The sequence below is a fragment of the Haplochromis burtoni genome, unplaced genomic scaffold (genome assembly GCF_018398535.1).
Source record: "Haplochromis burtoni strain Fernald_Lab_line unplaced genomic scaffold, NCSU_Asbu1 Contig_197, whole genome shotgun sequence".
Taxonomy (NCBI): Eukaryota; Metazoa; Chordata; class Actinopteri; order Cichliformes; family Cichlidae; genus Haplochromis; species Haplochromis burtoni.
The window spans coordinates 989,658-1,009,571 of NW_024582558.1; the positions used below are offsets into that span (position 1 = coordinate 989,658).

General features: G+C 39.6%; 1 protein-coding gene across 7 annotated transcripts in view; it reads right to left on the reverse strand.

The window, feature by feature from the left end:
* Window positions 1–297: 297 nt before the first annotated feature.
* LOC102294786 (SRY-box transcription factor 6) overlaps window positions 298–19,914 on the reverse strand; it is a 105,655-nt gene continuing 86,038 nt past the window's right edge. For all 7 annotated transcript variants that reach the window (XM_042226110.1, XM_042226108.1, XM_042226113.1 and 4 more), the window contains 4 exons: window positions 13,030–13,138; window positions 12,013–12,183; window positions 10,327–10,540; window positions 298–7,395 (listed from right to left, as the gene is read on the reverse strand). In XM_042226110.1, the coding sequence (XP_042082044.1) occupies window positions 7,047–7,395; window positions 10,327–10,540; window positions 12,013–12,183; window positions 13,030–13,138 (843 nt within the window). In that variant the 3' untranslated portion in view covers window positions 298–7,046. The remainder of the gene's footprint in view (window positions 7,396–10,326; window positions 10,541–12,012; window positions 12,184–13,029; window positions 13,139–19,914) is intronic.

A 19,914-nucleotide genomic window follows, 5' to 3' on the forward strand; every position in this document is an offset into this window, starting at 1 on the left:
ATAGTTAGGCTTGGGTAAGTCAAGGCTGGTTTTTATGCTTTGGCTCTGTGGTCTTACGTATTATTTAGTTTCAAGGTACCCAAAAAGTGAGTGACCTGTAAGCAGTGTAGAAACAGATGAAGCTACTGTGATACCTGCTGTATGTATTCTCTCCAGACACAGAAGGTTTGAGAAAGACATCACAATATGATTGATAAAATCATGAAGCTAAGTGATACCAAACTCCTGTATTAAAGTTGGTCTGTACACCACCCCAGCTTCCACACCCTTGTAAGTGCATTATTACATAAAAAGAAGAGTACATCCTGCAGTATTGAATGACGGCATTGGGCCTAAATGTTATAACGCAACAGGCATTGGCCAGTATACGCATATAAACGCTTGAGATGAAAAGCTTTGCGGCAGAGAACAAAAAAAGGTTGAGGGGTCAAAACTCTTGAGACTGAGTGAGAAAATCAAAAGCAGGAGGCAAATATGGAATTTACAATGGAAGAGATTAAAATATGACTATGATAACTGGAAATGTTATGTTAAGTGAGAGATTTTATCCATAAGACTTTTCTTTTCCAATGTTGGTTCCTTGTAGGATAAATGGTTGGTAACTTGTCCTTCAAACAGTTTTGATTGGTAAATGATATGTTTGTGTGTACTCACAATCAAACACATCGGTCTTTACAAAGTACATGTGACATGCTCACAAATGTCAATGAGTCCTTCCACTCTATAACTGCTTCTACTGTCTTTATCTGTGAAGGGAGCACAAAAGGGAATGTGATTGTAAAATCAGTAGAAAGGATTATGGCGGGTCAAATGAGGGGAGGACTAGCTACAATGGCGTTCTTTACCTCCTCATGGTCGCGCACAGTTCCACTCATCAAGGCTGCAGCCGTGTCTTTGAGTCAAACAATCCAGCTGCTTTCATGCTGGCATTTTTCGTTAAACATATAATATTTAATTAGCGGACTAATGCACTTAAAAAGACCCAAGGACTTTGGATCAAAAAGAAAAAAATTGGCCTTTTGTCCATTGCCTATTTTCCTGAAAAAGTGCTGTAGATTTTTTTCTTTCACTTTTAATTGCATTAAAAAAAGAAGTATATGCCTTTATGCAATGTTTCAAAGACATAGAAACCAGGGAAAAAAAACCTGTGAAAGCAATTCCTTTCAAAGGGCTTTTTTGTATGATTCTCTTTTATTCAGACATTGCATTTAGCTTTTTGGTTATTGTTAAATGACTGACAAGGCTGTTGACCCTTGGAATTCTAATAAGTACCCAGTTTGCAATTGTAATCAACTTACATTAGCAACAATATACTCAAGGGAAGGTTTTACTATAAATTCATTTGTTATACATGTTACATACAATGCACAACGCATGCTTTTTGTTCCTATATTATATAGAGTGCTGTCACTTTCTCAGTTCCATTTCTAAATTCACAAAGTCAAACCTTCTCCTGTTTTTTTTTCAAAACACATGAGCCACGTCACCAACTATTCAGTATAGCAAGTTCAAAACTAAAGGCATTTCCATCAACCCCAGCTGTTCATTTTTTCTACCAGTTTGCAAACTGTGTGCTAACAGGCTAACTCGAAAAGCTGTCTCTTAGCGTTTAGAAACCCTCATTATTTAATCAATTAGGTTGCAGCTCCCTTGTTCACAAAAAGTTATATTTTAAAGAGTAATGTGAGAAAAGTATAAAAATCTTATTGCTCCTTCATCTATGACTTCCACTTTCCCAGTTAGTTTATCAGCTCAGTTGCTCATTTGAAGTGTTGTTAAATACCGCCTTATGTCCATTTGTATATTAGGGCCCCAATTAGGATCCAAAAGAAGTATAACACAGGGCATTGGGTTTGATGAGTAACTACCTCAGTTTCTCAGTGAAGAACCATAGCTGACCATGATAAGCTTCAAAAAGAGATAATCTCACGAAGGGTATGACCATCTTCTTTATACAGTCTGTGATTTTCCATCAAGACCTACAAGACAGCAGACGTCTGAAAAAATGTGGAATTTGTGTGTTTTGTGCATGTGAAAATAATTTAAATGTAACGGTAAAGTGCAAGCATATATAGACTATAAACTTTCATTTGTGTCAAATTTAGGGGAGGAAGCCGTGTTTCTGCCCCAAATACCCAGAAATATTTAACTTTATTAAGAGATTTAAAAAAAAAATATTTTAAACTGTTTTTGTTTCGTATTGCTTTTCAGTTGGGAAAATAAAACCTCTGGTGTATGTAAAAGCAAAGGCTTGTTTTAGATATCATATTCACGTGACCATACAACTAACTGCACCACTGCGCTGCATTAGGTGGCGGAAATGCAAGAGATCAAAAGCCAGGCAATATCACAAAAACAGTGAGCATGGAGAAGATTCAAGCTGTGCTCTTGTTGATTGTAATTTTTTTTTTATGCTATTCTTGAGTTATTTAAAGCTTCTTAAATCTAAACACTTCAACAGCATTTTACAAGCTACAGCAGAGAAATAACATGAGAGAGATAAAATACTCGACTCGGAAATGTTCATGGCTGCAAACCAAACCCAAGTGCACCTGAACTTTCAGAGAAAACAACTTTCCCCCTGACAAGGAATTTTTCTTGGGGGGCGTCCTCTTTTTGCCAAAAAGTGCAGTGGAAATATACCGAGTTGCTACAAATACTTGTAGTCCATGAGGAAAGTTTTTGCAGGGAAAACGCTGCTGCCTAATTTCACAATGTAGTTAAAAGAACAGTTAGGAAAAAACAACCTCTAAATCATACGTAGACTTCTAGACGACTTTTTACCTGATACATCACACAAGTGGCACCCATTGTGAAACATGATCAACTCGACAGGAGTGAAAGGGTCAATTAGTCTCCTTTAAATCAAAAGCATTTTAATGATTAAGCATCATGAGCTCAAAGAGGATGTAGTGTGCTGCAGCACCGTGACCATTCTGTGTGCTTTAATGAGTAGTGGAGCCTCAATGATCATAAACGGGCTGGCTTTGATGCCTCATTGAAAGAGCCTCTCCAACACGTCTGAAGGGGGCTCCTCCTTTGTAATAACAATTTATAATTCTCTTGATCTAAATGCCCAATTGGTGGGGAGAGAGGAAAAAGAAAGGATGTGGTTCTTTCTAGTCTTCAAGACGGTTTTTAAAAATCAAAAAGTGAATTTGCCTAGAGGGCCCAACCAAGACCAGGTTTCCATGAAGAAAGCATCTCAATATGTCTCATCATCCCCCACACACGAAACCTATGAGAAAAGAAAGGTAAATTCAAAGTCTATAATCACACACTTTAAGTTTACTAATAAGTACATTTCTGCCTTATATGAAAGAAACGGTTGCCAACGTTATTAGCCAAGGTGTAGAGCTTTACTGCAAAACATTTAGTTTTCTTTTGGTGTGTGGCTGTCAAGTCATTTTAGTTATGTCCATGAAGTTCTTTGATTGATATAGTACAACTGATCCTGTTATGGAGGACACAGTTTGTGCAAATGACCATAAAATATATCACTGCAACCCACTGTTGCTAGTTGTGCATTTAGCTACCAGTAGCTACAACAACTGGGAAAAGTTAATGGAAACAGAGGATTACATCATTTTCCTTCAGGGATGAAATGTTAAGGGATAAATAAGTTTGTATACATTACTGCAGGAATGTACTTGAAATTATAACTGTGCTGTAACAAGCTACACTAACCTTTGTTGAGGTGCTGAAAGCTTCGCTTATGCTCACACCAACTGTGCACATACGCCCAAAAAAAAACCCTGTCAACTTGAAAACAACTAAATGTTCATCTTGAAGAAAGGAAAAAGGAAATGTAAGTTATGATGACCCGTTTAAAAAGCTTAGCATGGCAACAGTGCAAGTATGATTTCAAACACCCCTCCCAACTAAACGCTATAGAATAGCACACACACACATGCTCACAAAGGAGTGTGTGACAAACTTGCCGGCGCCCCTCGCTGGGTGACGCTACAGTTGATTTGGGAATTACAATTAGATTTATGATGTGGCTGCATATGGCTAAGCTCTCTGTTTCTCTCTCTGAAATGCTGGGATTGGCTGCAGCGAGCACCGGCGCCGTGCCGTATACACCACAGCACAGTCAGAATGTGTGGCGTTACCTCACACACGCACGCACGCACAATGGAACAATAGGCCACATTTACCGTAATGGGCCACCAAAATATAAAGAGCGAGTGGAATAGCTCAACTTTGGAAACAGACAGCCTTGTGTTGGAAATTATTAGATCCCTGGAAAGTAAGGGTACTATTTAGAGCAATGGAAATAAAAATTCATGCACCACTACCTGTAAAGTTGCGCGCATCGCTTTCATACACAGAACACAATATGTTGGTGGGGGGTTTTCTGCAAATTTTACAAAGCATTCAAAATATTTTTCCCACCCAAAATTAAATACATGAAAAAAATAAAAGCAAAAATCTCAAGTCTTTACTTTTTTTTATTTATATATATTTTTTGATTGTCTTTCTCACCAAGTTGTACTGACACTTTTTAGAGCCAAAGCTGGCTAATAAATACAATGAAATGTTAAAATGCACAATTGGATTTCAAATACAATACTCATCACAAAAAAAAAAATGTGTGTGACCAGGAAATGCTATGTTCTTCCTCTGCGGGTCACAACTGACGAGAGCATGAGGTTACCTTTCCAAAGAGATCAGAGGCGATGAGACCCCTTCAGGTGATACTAGAGCTGCGGCAACAAGATCTGCTTAAATAAATGAAATGCTTCCAAAGAAATGGCAATTTACTGGTGCCTCGCATGTACCAGGCTTCAAAAATGTGACTTTTAACTGACTAATATATCATGTTTAAAAATCAAACAACAACTTCACATTAGTCAATACTAAAAAACAAAAACAAACAAAAAAACAGATTCATATCCAGTGCTTAGGATGTGTATGAGACTAACAGAAATGTCTATGCACGAGGCTTTTTTTTATGTAACACAAGCAAAATCAGTGTTCAGTCCCAGCTTGTGAAGCATTTTCCAAGTAAAAACCGCCAGATATGGTCGTGAAGAGAAATTTGGGATCAAGATGACCGAAGCAGCTGAACAGAGCACCCAGAAACCACCCGAGGTCACACGTTTTAAGAATGGAAACATTAAAAATTTCAGAGAATGCTTTGAAAAGAGTAAAACTAAGATTCGTCTGCAGAGACATTTGAGTAAAACAGGGACTGCTGACTGCTGTGCTGCGTCGAGACAATAGAGAAACATCTTCAGATGAGTGGAAAAACTTGTGTGCTCTGACTGGGGCGGTGGTTACTGAGAGGCAGACTGGTTAAGCACCTTTCCCCTTCGCTAATGTTCTCTTAATAATTTGCTCATGTTCAAAATACAAATGCAGTGTAGAAAAAAAGGTACCCTTTTGAAACAGCGGACCTATTAAACCCATTTTCTATATAAATAATTTTTTAAAACACAAGTTTGGCATATATTTCCAACATAATGCTAAGAAGACATTTAAAAATTAACAAGCTAATAAAAGAAGTAATATTTGTTACATTTTTGTACCAATGCTAAACACAATAAAGTGAAGGGATTTATGATATTACAATTTCTTATCCTACAGTAGGGTCATCCAGGGGTGCACCTTCATCTTCCTATTCCAACTGAATGAACAGATTCAAAGGTACCTTTACCTTTAGCCTGATTTAAAGGGACAGAAACATTTCTAATACTGCACTGCACTTAATGCATTTGGCCTCAAAGAACATTGGGCAGTGTGGTTTATGGAAGCACTAGTGCAGTGGAATAAAGGAATAGGCGCCTTCGATGCTGCTCTTCTAACTACGTCTCAGAGCCATAGGGTCTGCCAGAGAACGACATTCTGTGTGTGTGTGTGTGTGTGTGTGTGTGTGACTAAGCAAGTGTGATGAAAAAATAACCTCCCTGAGCACTGTTTGTGTTTGGGCCAGGAGGGGAGCCAGCAGTTGATGAGTAGGAACCCACTTCATCAAATAGAAAAAATTGATTGTATAAGACTTTTGCAGCATTGGAAATTAAGACTACAACATCCCGAGTGAATGTGAATGTTTGGCACATTTGAAGAAAATCTGTACAATTTATGGGTACTTACTTACTTATTTAATAATAATAATAATAATAATAATAATAATAATAATAATAATAATAATAATAATAATAATAATAATAATAATGTAAGGGAATTTGCTCCCTTTATTTCATTGACAGTCCTACCACTCTTTTTGTATGAAAACAAACAAAACAAATAACACATTCACAAGCTGGCACATCATACCTGAGCTGGGATATTTAAAAAAAAGAAACAGTAATGTAAGGTAAGCAGTTTGTCAGAAAAAAAAGTGTGTAGCAAATAAATCGTAAGAAACAAAAGTAAGACTATAAGGTTACAAGAGCTAGGATTTATATTAAAAACTTTCCAAATTTCAAGTTCCGACAGTCTAGAGTTTGTACAGGCAGTGACCTGTCAGAAAAAAAGTCTATAGAACAAAAAAGCAAAAAGGAAAAAAAAGACAAAAAGTAAATACATAACAATGAAAACTAAATCACTCCTTAAACATTTAAGACCAAATAGCTGTTGAGGACCGATTCCTAATTCTTCGAAATCCATGCATGCCCTTTCACAAACTACACAGCAATGTGTTCGTCGCTCGTTTGTTCTTTGTCCCATTTTCTCTCATCCTCTGTTGTCTAACTCTTTTTTTTCTCTCGCTCCTGTTAAGATTGTCAAAGTAGAGGAAAGTGAAGTTCACTGTCAGCTGGACATCTGAAGATTGATCAGACTGTGTTCTTGGGTCACGTTTTTCCTATTCCTTCGTTTTTCCATTTCTTCAAATGGGCGTCCATCAAAGATACTATCCCAGAACTTTCTGAGCATGTCTGAGCTGATTTGAAATCCTGTTGGGGCATGCTCGGTGCATGACGCAACATGTCCTGAAAAGTTAAACTGAAGGTCTCAGTAATAAAATGTCTTTTTAAGAAATGTCTCTGACTATAATGGGAGTTGTTCTCTTTTTTTTACATCTGACACCCTGAGCTTACTCAGTTGGCACTGACAGCCTCATGTGTCTCGTGGTCGCTGCTATAGTCTGACTTGGGCTCATCCTCAAAGTCCTCATACATGTCCATGTCATTGTCTCCATTATTGGGGTCGCTGGGCAGATCCAAGGCTCCGATCACACTGCCATTGCTGCCTCCTCCACTGCCAGGCTCAGACTTTACACCGTACGTGCTCTGAATGACGGGGATGGCAGGATCAGGACTGGCCGAGTTGCTGGAGCAGTCTGAGGTCAGATGTGGGGATGGTGTAGCTGCTGTTGCCATACTTATGGCACCCGGGTAAACTCCTACACTTCCAGGACTGTTGCCCAGAGAAATGGGTGGCTGAGGCCTGAGTATGAAGGAAAGAAGATAAGGAAGAATTATATTATTTAAAAGCTTTGCAACTTTTACAGTGTGATTTAAGTCTAGCAGCAATGCTGGAAGCAGTCGAAAGGTGCACAAGGAGATGACCTTGAAGGGGAGATTAGTTCAATTAAAAAAAATGTATTTATTCATTTAAGTCTCAGCAAGCATGATCCAAAAATTACAACGTTGAAGAATGTTAGAAATGATTGTCACTTCATAATGAATGATTGGTCCTTTAAAGTTAAAGAAAAGACACTACGTCCCCGAGCCGCTGAACATCACAAGAAGGACTACTTGTAAACTTCTAGCTGACTGATAGAGATCCATTTGTATTCTGCTGGGAGGTCAAATATGGCAATGAATCCTTAAACCAATAAAAACTGACCTAACTCAGTGTTCAGAACAAAAACTTAGGAAAGAACCAGCTTTTAAAAAAACACACAATTTGTTAGAATGGCATAAAATAGTATTTTTGTACCAATAAGGTGATTCCCAAAGTAACGATATACTCCACAGTATGCTGTGTGCTCTTTAAAAATAAAATGGACAAGTGGAGAACAAAAACAGGCAGCAGATGGGCAGTATCTGCAAGTCTGAAAGATTTAAGAAATGGGGAAAAAAATCAGCCAAAGACCTGACACAGAACTTGGGAGATGTATCTGTTAAGCATTTTAGACAAAGGCTCATCTGTATGCATGCATGTTTGCTCATACGAATATATTTCTGAATCTATTTCTCCATTTTCCCTGCAAAGTATAAAGAAACGGAATGGCTCAAGACCTTTGCACAGTTGTGTTTTGGTACAAGCTAGACAGATCAGACACTGATTCGTTAGCCTTTGAACAACATCTGTGAACAAAACATTTATTCTTAATCCATTTAAGTTCAACCACAACGCTTTTCATCTGGCTGAGCATGTCCTAACATAGAGCTCTACCTGCCATATCACAGCAGCATTAGCATTGTAGATGGAATGGGGGTAAATGCACATCATTCAAACAGGCCCCTCAGGCTCCTCAAATGAACCGCATAAAGTGGGAAAATTACTGTCACCTTTTTCACCTAACAGTTTTCTCTCCTCTGTCTCCTGAAACAATTACTGCCGTGTGCTCTGACAGACTCATTTTCACATTAAGCATTTTAAAATAACACTGGTTTAGCAATCTGGAATGTGCCAGAAACTAGTTGTGTACTGGCTCCTGTAGATGTTTGATTTAGCAACAATTGAAAACCCAGGCCTGGAGAATCTAAGCTTTCCTGCTTAGCGTACTTGACCACACACAGTAAATGTGGCATTCATCCTGTGACGTGTGCCTTGCGCTCATTCCCTCTCGAGCATGTGCTTACATTTCATATTCCACTGTGTCTGTCTGTGTCCAATTTCATTGCCCGCAAGCGCCCAGCATTGTCCTAATTTAATAAATGACAAGCTATTAAAAATCGCTCCTATTCAAAGCTGTGGCCTCTGGTAAATCCATCTCACTCATAGGCCACTGTGATGGCTTTAAACACATCCATGACTGGTTCCCATTAAGACAATGCCACTGTTTTTCCCCTTGCTGCACCGACTGCAGTTGAAAAAAAAATATATCAAGCTCTTCAGCAAATGTTTAAGAGCTTTAGCAGATAGAACCACAAGAGGTTCCCAACCTTTCATAAAGGGCCCATAAACCTTGATGATCACTCCAATAACGTTAAACAAATGGACGCGGCTAAGAATTCTTTTCTATTCAAACTGAGACATATTAAGGAGGGAAAAAAGACCTCTCGTGAAATGCAAAGTTGGTTTTAATATATTTCTATACAATCAAATAAACTCAAAGAAGATAGATAAAATTACAAAATGATAAAAAAAAATAATTTCCTTTTTACTTGGACATATTTGGGGAGAGATGTCTGCTGGATTGAGAGACGACTTTATCGAAGGCCACAGGTCCATTGTAAATTACTCAAATCCATCTAGAGTTAGACACAAAGACTGTCTGTTATCCAAGGCTTAATATCGTCAATGGCTTGTGGTTCTTGATGCAAATGGACCTCTTTAAAGTTTTAATCTCTCAGTTTTAATCAGTCATAATATACACTCTAATGAAGATGTAACAGTGTGAAATAACCCTGCAACCATGCCAGCATTCCTGTCCAAATAATGGCCCAGTATTAGGTCACGAGGTCAAGCTAAATAGTGACATGACATGGCTTAACCTATTTGGGATTATAGGACTGAAGAAGTACCACCGACAAAGTCCACAGGGCTTCAAACAACGATCAGTCTATGAGAAACACCACCATGTTAAATTATGTGGTTTAACTTTAGTTTACAGGGCAATTTTCTTCAAATAAGCATCGAATCACACTGTTATAAAGAAAAGTTATGTCAAATTATACTATCACTGTTATAAAATCTAAGTTCAACATAATTTGGTATAATGCTGTCTAATATATTTTGGATCAAATGACACTAATTGCATTTCCTAGTCAAGCCATAATTCACACATTGTTTAATTAGAGTACGAGTGCATTTGTGTGCTGTTTTATTAAATGTCTCTCAAAATATGGTTTGTTACATCTTACTAGTGCTCCATAAAATAAAGTGTGACCCACACAGCTCTCCTCTGAGCAGCACTGAATGCTGCATGACCCTGAGGGTGCCAACAATGCCAGAACCTTTTCACCACCTCGATTCATACCAGTCACTCAGAAAGAAGAAAATCTCTTCAGTGAGAGAAGGTTTACTTTTGACATGTTTAAGTATTTCTGGAATTTAAATCACAATTACACAGTACTGCCATCTGAAGGTCCTTCCATGAAAAAAAAACGAATTTGAAATTCAGTTCTAAAACCACGTAACTCGCCGACACGCTGCAGCTTTCCTTCAAACTCGTGCGATCACTCACTTTTTCAGCTTTGTACTCACCCCACAAAGAACTGCCTCATTTCCTGACGTCGTGAACGCATCATCTGCTTGTACTCCCCGATGCGTAGCTTCTTGCCATCAATGATGCAGGTTCTCTTGGGCCGTGGCTTGTACTTGTAGTTGGGATATTTCTCCAAGTGGATCTTGCTTAAGCGGGCCTGCTCCTCGTAATATGGCTGCTTTTCCTGGTTTGTCATGGCTTTCCAGCGAGAGCCTAGAGCAAAAAAAATTTAAAAAGCAATTGACACTTTAACTTAGGTTATATTTAAATATTTTAGTGTTACTAGTTAAGAGGGTGACTGAATTTAAATATCTGCACATTACCAAATTTTAGTGAGTGACTAACATGGTTTCAGTGAGTTTTTTCAAAATAGTTTCAGTGTGTGGTGAATCAAAGCTTTTCATAAAATTCCTGCAAAGCAAACATACTGTCACAGCTACATTATTCAGTCACACAAAAGAAGCACCGCTTTGACAATTCTGGTTTCTTCCCGAGGTTGGATGCCTTCCTGTGAGCAGGCTCCATTGAGTGTTTAGCCTAGAAGGCTGTTTAAAACCAGGAGTGGATTACACTCTGCTTCGCTCAGGAAGAATGATACATTGTGTATGGCTTGTTTTCCTCGGTAAGAGGACCTTCTGAGCAAGTGAACAGAGCCATTACTGCGGGAACGCAGCACATCTGTGAAGCACTTTGACAGCTGATTATACACACTCTTCCTTGCTCTTCTGTTTATCAAGGTTTATCACAAACTCTTCTTGTACTTTTGTGACACAGGAAACACAGAAACGTTTTTCTTTCTTTTTTTTAAACTTGCCACCCACCTACTCCCTTAAGTCCAGCTGTGTTATTATTTTAGAGATGGATGCATTGTATACATACTGTCATATACACACTCATAATTCCACTTTTCCTTCTCGTCTTGTCACTGAACCCTAATAAAAATCCAGCAGGAGCGCGCGATTAGGCAATGTACTTAATCAAATGATTTCCCCTGTAATATGTTTCCACTGTAATAACAAAAACAAAGAAAAAAAAAGCACTTTTGAAAGCACAAAGATTAATCATCTAAATTCAGGATGCATGTTAAGAGCACAAAACATCCATTTATAGGACCCCTTTCAGAGACCTGAGTCAATAACACAGATCCACCTTAGAAAAAGCAATTCATTCACAATTCTCAGAAGTAGCATTTACGGCATTCAGCAAGCCTCAAGCTCACTTGAACTCTGCATTGTACGGTAGAAGTCTTAAGAACATTTCAGGAACAACCGTTATGCTCAGCATCATGTGAATGGATATCTGTGTTGAGGAGGTATTTTAACTGAATGCATCCATCACACTAGTCAGGCTGACACAGTGGAGCTCTGTGTGTGGAGTGTTCCAGGCTGAAAAACACACTAGTCATTCTTACAGTACCCACTTGACGGTAAGAAACCCTGTGAACTGCATATAGCGGTAGGGTAACCTAATGAGCAGACAAGCTGACCTTAAACAAATCTGCCGTGTCACTTTACAGTCACTTAGAAAAAGAAAATAAAAAATTAAAGCAAACACTGGCGTATTCTTTTGTACAAAATTTAAAGGAAAGCAAAAGTACTTCGCCCTTACAACACCAGAACAACATATCGCCACAACATTGAGGTTTAGCTTTCTCACTCATCAAACATAAACCCGCAAAATCTCACCAAGGATCTTGCTGATGTTGGAGTTGTGCATGTCGGGGAAGGTCTGCAGGATCTTCCTCCTCTCATCTTTGGCCCACACCATGAAGGCGTTCATGGGCCTCTTAATGTGGGGCTCGCTGTTGTTCCTGCCTCGTGCCTCTCTGAACACCCGTGCCTCTGCGATGTTACTCCCTAAAAAAAAAAAAGAGATCACTTTTGCTGTATGTTCACCATTAACGAGTTAGCATTAAGCGTAGCAAAGGTTTGGTGGAGTATTGCGGGCATAATGTCCTTCATATCATTCCTACACACAAACACACGTGAACTTTGCACATTATGCTTAGTTTGCTTCCACGTGATATTATCTCAGTGCTTAAGCTCCTGTGTTTACTCCTCTGACTCTAAACTAAACCACGATGAGCACTCCTTGGTGCCTGTAAACAGAATTGCTTTATGAGAAACAGGTGGGCTTGAAAAAAATCGGAAAGACAACATTACAAGGAAGTACTTTAAAAGAGCGCGTTTAATGACTACATTTAATTCATAGTACGTAAAAATCAGCTCTTGTGACCGATTCATAATTATCTCTGTGACCATTCGCTACAGAAAACTTACTGCCCATTTTTGGTTTGCATACTAGGACCGGGTCACAAAAACTAGTGAAAAACATGAAGACAATTCATCCTCTTTTCCTACACTTGCAGTAATATTGACATTTGACATTTTCAAGTGAGCAGAATGTTCACCGTAGTGTCCTGACGTCCAAGATAAATATTTGTATTTTCTGAATACCTGCATTTGTGAGCTTTCTGGTAGATGACTTATTGAGTATTAGTCTTAGTAGGAAGGCCCACAGAGGCCTCTTCTAAATTTAACCATGTGAGTTACTGTCACTGGTATCAGTTTTATCTGAACAGGATGTGACTCGCACTCTATTTCTGAAAAAAAAACAACAAAAAAAACCATGCCATTTTGCATGCCAGTAGTCAGAAATGTAGGTAAAAGAGTAGCAACGGGGTAAGAGACAGAGGAACATACCATCTAAATCTTCTGGTCTTGTCAGGTCAATGACTCGATGAACCATCTTCCCAGCATCCTCTCCGAGCTTCCCCAGGTGTTGGCTCAGTGTCTCATAGTGCAGCCGCTCCTACAGTAGAAAAAAAATGCAGAACTGCTGAAGTCTGAGGAATACTTTAAAAGCTGCAATTCTTTACTCTGCATTCAGTTATTATTATTTAACCCAGGGGTCGGCAACCCTAGGCACGCATGCCAGGGTTAACTGATGGCACGACCATAGCTGGACGGGCCATCGGGCATACTGAGCATTTGCTCGGTGGGCTGGTGGTGATTTTTCGTTTTTATGGGCCGATGATTTTTTGTTGTTGTTGTTGTTTTTTTGTAAAGGTATAAACAATGAAAGGTGGTGAATTGGCCAAATGCTGGTCGGTGTGTAAAAATAACTCAGTTATTTGGTGGTGGCTGTGGCGGAGCTTCCACAGATTCAGTAACATTAGCAAGTGGTGGAGGCCAGCAGGTGGATGAGAGAAAGGGGAGGCAGGAGGAGAGCCCCGAGGCAGCCGCCGAGTGTCAGGTGAACTGAACTTCAGGTAAGAAGTTATGACCTGCTGTCTGTCTGGGTCAGATATAAACCAAGTTTAGGTGGAGTTTATTTTCGTTGTGCTGACTTTTTACCCTCAGTTACAATAACTCATACTAGCTAGCATGACGGAGTTTATATACTGCTGGGTGGGTGCTTTGATGTTATTGATAGTGAACTTTATTTTATTCATAAGGTTAGTTAGTAGAGTTGCCAACCGTCCCCTAAAAAGAAGGAATCGTCTCGTATTCAGAGAAAATTTTACGCGTTTCGTGTTGAGGTGAAAAGGGACAGTTTGTCCTGGACTTCAGCTAGAATGGAAAGAGACACAAAGCTCATCAGAGCTGAACAGGTGATGGAGAAACAGGTTTACCTTTTAGGTGACATGAATGAGTTGAAGGGAAGTTATGAACTGTTTCTGAGATACAAATAACACCAGGATCCTTTTTTATGTAGCTGACAGCTGGTAACTGTGCAGGGGCGGGTCTAGCAAAGTTTTGCCAGGGGTCCAGGTAGGGCATTAACAGGGAAAGGGGGGCACAAAGAAATACTTTCTTATTTTCATTTAAAATGTCTAGCTTTTATTAAATAATTATCTGAAGCTTACAACCAAAGTTTTTATCTGACGTACAATGTATAAAAATCATACATATACCGACAAGACTGTACATCACTGTCACAACAGCATTTGTTTTCATTCAAAGGCTTTATGGCTTTAATACCTGGTGGGCCGGTCTCTAGTCAAAATGCCTGGGCCGATTTTTTGTCCCAGTCCAGCCCTGGGCACGACAATCTGAGAAGGTGCATTAAAAAATACATGGCCGCGCCAGCAGTACACATTGCAAATTAGTTCACATAGACACATTAGTTGTGCCTCTTCTTAATGACGGTATCTTAGCTAACAACCCCAACTACCAGATTCAACTTGTAATTGGCTAAAAATCACTTCGCCTATCGGTGAGAAGGACGTTGTTAGCTTTCTACATTCCGACACTTCAGAAGCTTCAGGAGCTTTCCGCTCAGCACAGCATCAGCACCACAGAAATACACGGATACATCTGTAGACTCGAGACAGAATTCACAATGCGTTTTCAGGACTTTCAGGTGTATGGACCAATGTTTCTTTTCTGATCAAACCAGAAAGCTTTAATAAGCAGCTAGATTTGTCTTGCATTAACTGGCCGTGTTAATGCCAGTTAATGCAACATTGAAGCAGCTGGAATCCACAGCTGTGCGTGTTCATGGAGCTTGCATTTTCACCTGCTGGACATCACTACCTGACAAGTTTAACTGTCTTCAGAACATTGCAGAGTCCTTATTGACAGTATTTGGCTCTACAAATCTGTGTGAGCAGATTTTCTCTCACATGAGTGTCCTCAGGTAGCCGTCTGAATGCTGGACACTCGGAGACCTGTGTCTCTGAGTGGGAGACCAGAGATCAGATTAACATGTGTGTTATCAAACATGCCATATTGGCCCAGTTTATTTTTCTTATCATTGTTGTGAGGACACCATAAATAGCATTTGCATTTTCTGTTGTACAGTTCATTTGCTGTTATGGAGTACTTGTTATGGATAAAAAGTGTCTTATTTTTTGTTTGTTTCAAAACAGCTGATAACTATTCGCTGATAGCTGCCAACATCTGTGAACAAATATAATTCTATAAAGTGGTTCTATATAGTGTGTAACTGTTAATATAGAGCGTTATTAAATTTATTGCTAATGCAGCCATATGGCACACTGACCTCTGAGGAAATTTTAGATGGCACTCGTCATCAGAAAGGTTGCCGACCCCTGATTTAACCACTAGATCAAGTTTCCTGCCATCTTTTGAATTGGGCAGCCATCGATGGCTTTGATGGTAATGACAGTAAAATTAATTGCTGGGTTCAGCTAGCATAAAGGAAACGTCCAGCACTTTTAGCTTTACTTTTTTTAATGGAACCTGAACGAAATAAGTGATGATGAGGTTTAATTCAGAACACCTCGAAGGCTGCACTTATCCTCAGTGACTTGCCCACCTTCCGTTATCATACGCTCCTCATCTGTCACCACCTCTAAGACAAAAAACTCCTACTAGCAGCTTGCCTTGGAGTCTTACAGCTAAAATTACCCCACCACGCTCTCAAACTGCAGTGGAAAACATGGTACGCTCCGCACAGCTACCATACAACTCCTCCTCTTCTCCTCCTTCCCTCCCTCCCTTCCTCCCTCTCAGTTCTCCTCCTTTTTCTGGTGACAGAGGCATTTTGTTTGACGCAAGGAATGGTTGCTGGGTGAAGTCATGCCGCGGTAGCCGCTGGCAGCAGTGGTGGAACTTAGGGGCCGCGTGTATGTGTGCGTGTGCATGTGTGTGTGTGTTTATAGACAAGAGTCAGTGCGGGCCAATGTCAGCACTACAGCAGGGCTGTAATCAGGCCTACCACAGAACATGTGCCTGGGCAGTGCCATGCTCACCGCAGGAAGCAACCGCCTAACAAAGGACTAAAGAAAAGAAAGAAGGAGGGAAGGACGGAGATAGAGAGAGAGTCAGAGAAAAATAGAAAGGAGGAGATGGAAAACGAGTGTAGAGACAAGAATAAGATCTCAAGTCCCCTGAGAGCCATCCTGTGAGCCCAAAAGTCAAAATGAGTCACAGTTTGACTTTCTGTTATTTGAAGGCCAATGTCCTACAGTACATAATTCCTCTGCAATCGAAGTGAAGATGTTTGAAATGTTCCCGGTGATTAGATGAGACCAAATGGAAAAGTAATAGAGAATAGAGTTGGGGATTTGGAAAATGGAGTGGGACAGCATCAATAGAGGCAGAATGATCCAAACTACAGATTAACAGCAGATCTGGGTCACAATTTGCAAATATTCCCTGTGGTTGGTCTACTTTTGGTCTTCTTAAAAGTTCTTGTGGCAAATGCAATAAGGAGCTGTCTTTCCTTTGTTTAGTCAAGATTGAAATAGGTTTGGCCTGTGTGCCTGCTGGTTTCAAACTGGACTGCTGCCTTTTGGAGCAATATTACAGACTTTCTTTCCCCCTCTCTTTAATTGGACTCCATTTGTACTTTGTAGAATTAAACTGGAAAAAAAATAGCAGAAAATAGGCAACAATCACTTTTAAACATTAAAGCTGTGCAAACAACTACCTTAAAAACAAATCACATTAGTGCTGCCACAGTACTTTTAACGCACGTTTGCTTTTGCTGGTCTCTCAAAGTGTTGCTGCTGGATGTATGCTTCTAAATTTAAGAGACACCCGACTCTTTTTGTTCTGCTTGGTCTGTTCTCTTCTTGGCATCCGACTCCTCGCGTCCCTTCACTGTTGCTAAGGTAACACTCCAAACATTTTATTTTTTAATCCATACCGTATTGAGCTCATTACCACAGTTACAACTCGCCTGCTGCCAGGATGGCCTGCCTCCAGCTGACCCGCAACCGTTTACTGTCTCCTCCCGGACCAATCAAGTTTGGCAAACTCCTCAGTAACCCTCCCCACCGCCCACCAACCCCCCTCCTGGGGTTTCCTCTCTACTCCAATTTTCTTCATCTTTCTTTCTCTCTTTCCTTCTCCATGCCGATAGAGCTGTCAGTCAGCCCCCTGTTCTGTTTTTTTCAACCATGCCTCCTATTCATAGCCCTTAACACCCCTCCGCCAGACCTCTACAACTTGAGCCTTCAACCCCCAAAAGAAGTAGACACTCAGCTTTATAGTATTTATTATAATGTATATCACTCAGACTATAATTGCACCAAGATTATGTCGACGTTTAATCAAAACTTGGAACCATCTAAGCTTCTGGTTTCACAGGCTCACTTCCTTCAAAGACCAAACTAACCAACAGTGGAGCCAATATAAACTTCTATACAACCATTTCTCTCCTCTCTTTCTCTTTCTTCCAGACTTATTCAATGACAGAAAGCATGCTGACCAACTTTAACTTTGTGTAGACAAAGGGTATTCTTCTATAATGGGATACTGTTAAATTATAGTCTCCAAAATTTAGATTTCTGGTCCATTTCAAAGCTGTATAAATGCTATGTGAAAGTGTCCAAACCTACGAGGAATGTGTGCAATAAGTTAAAGGGTTCTGAATCATTTGTAGAAAAATATGCATAAAGAGTGTATGATTGATATAAAGTATTTTCAAATTAGCATGCTAGAAATGAATGAAACTCAGTTTGACTGATGTTGTTTTTGTTCACTGAAATGTGTGTATATTTATTTTTGAGTACTGGATATTCTAGATTGTCCAGTCTCCAAGCCCACCTTTGCATAACTGCTCAAAGATCATCTTACAGCATATGACTCTGTTGGAGTACAGCACAGACTGATGCCCCTTAGCCCATCAGCCAATGTAGCAGTTAAATTATACTAGCACCAGAGACACTAGAAGAGTTCATGTGTCCACATTATTTACATCATTATCTCTCCACAGCATCATCCAAACAGAGTAAAAAGGCTATTTGTGCTTCTTCTAATGTGACCTGTACATTTACCATTTCCTTCACCTCCATTGGAAACTTAGAAAAGTATCTGCTCAGAATTCAGTGTGTTTTTTGTACTTTGTATCTTGTGAACGTTACTCTGGGGTTTTTTTAAGCCAACTGAGCAATACTGTAACTAATGTAACTGTGTAGAGCTTATACATGTTTTCCTACATATTGCAAAGAGACAGATACATGATTTGGGGGTTCATCATGTAATATGTAGGCTAAATAATTATAGTATAGTAATTATAGTAATAATAATTACTGTTTTTCTTAATGGCATGTTTTGTGCCTACTCTGATGAAAAGAAAAGATATATATACACACACACACATATATATATATATATATCTCACACACACACACACAAACACACGCACACACACACATGGTTATACACAGTGGCTATTTCAGTGAGCTCTGGCAGCCGCAGGCCAGCTGGAAGCAACGTAAGCGTAAGGTGATACTCAACAATGCCACTAACTGGCCAGGCCTCTCGTCTGTACACCAGCTATAATGACATTAACATGGCCAAGGCCAGTGCAGAGCCAGGACACGCATGCACGCACGCACACACACGCACACACACAAAAAGGAGTCTAGGATCGCTTTCAGCTCATAGCGAAATGTCTGTGTCGCTTATGTTTGAAACGAATACTGTGGGACAAAAATACACAAACAAAAAGTGAAATACAGACACAACACACACACTTAGACGTCACCACGACTCCCTTTTGAGTGGAATCAGTGCGGGCAATAAATAGCTCAACATTCAACATTACACTGAGATACCATTCACAGCACATGCCTCATTCCCTCCAAGGAAGCTGAATATGTTGTGTTAGTACAGTGTCATAAAACAAAAAAGATTTGGGAAGCGCTTCAAAGTTTCGAAGGGGAGGATTTGAGTAACAAATTTATCCATTGAACTGAAAACTACCAACAAATCCAAGGTAAAGAAAAAGAGCTGGTCTCGCTGCCTCCTGAGGTGGAACGGTTGAGTCACACTTTCAGTATCCAGCAAGTTCCATCCATGAATTGTTTAAGACAGAGCAAAGCTTTTGAGCACTTCAGGAGAAAAAAAAGCACACACACAGACGAAAAAAATGTTACGTCCCAATGAAAAAAATGATGCATTCAAAGCAAAGAGAAAGAGTCTTTGAGCTCCTGTTGTTAGGTAACGAATAACAAACTGACAACAAACAGCGAGGCTTGCTGTCGTCCTCGAACCGGAAACAATTACTTTGAGAGTTTCCAAGTGAGCTTTTTATTAGGAGTCATGCAGCTATAAACCAAATTACTGCATTGCTTTGGTTTTGTTCTTCTACAGTTGGAAAATATAGAGCTTTAGAAACACGGAGGGTTCTCCTTGCAGCGCACTCACCTCAATCTGTTGAGCGTTTCAAAGTGAAATTTGTGCAAAAACAAAAAAGTTAAAAGCATAAACTTATTTCAGAACACTGGTGGTTTATTTCACTGGACCTGCAGCAGGCAACTCATATTAAATCTTAATAAACAATTTATCAGTATAGGCTGTTGTCTAATTTATATTTATGAGTTTCTCAGTGTTTACTAGTATAATGACTTATAAAAAAAAACAACTTGGGACTGAGGATAAGTAAAGCAGAGATATATTTTGCCAGATTTTGAATGTTTTCTTCCTGAAGATGCAAGGCAAACAAGTCCAAAAAGAAAAAAAAGAATCAAAACAACCTATCCTTGGAGTGCACCAATCATGACCTACTTGGGGTTGGTGGGTTCAAAGTCTCCCCCCCTAAAATATTAATGAGTTCTGCTCCTCCTCGTTCTCCTTGTAAGCAACATGGGATCAATTGCACAGCAGAAT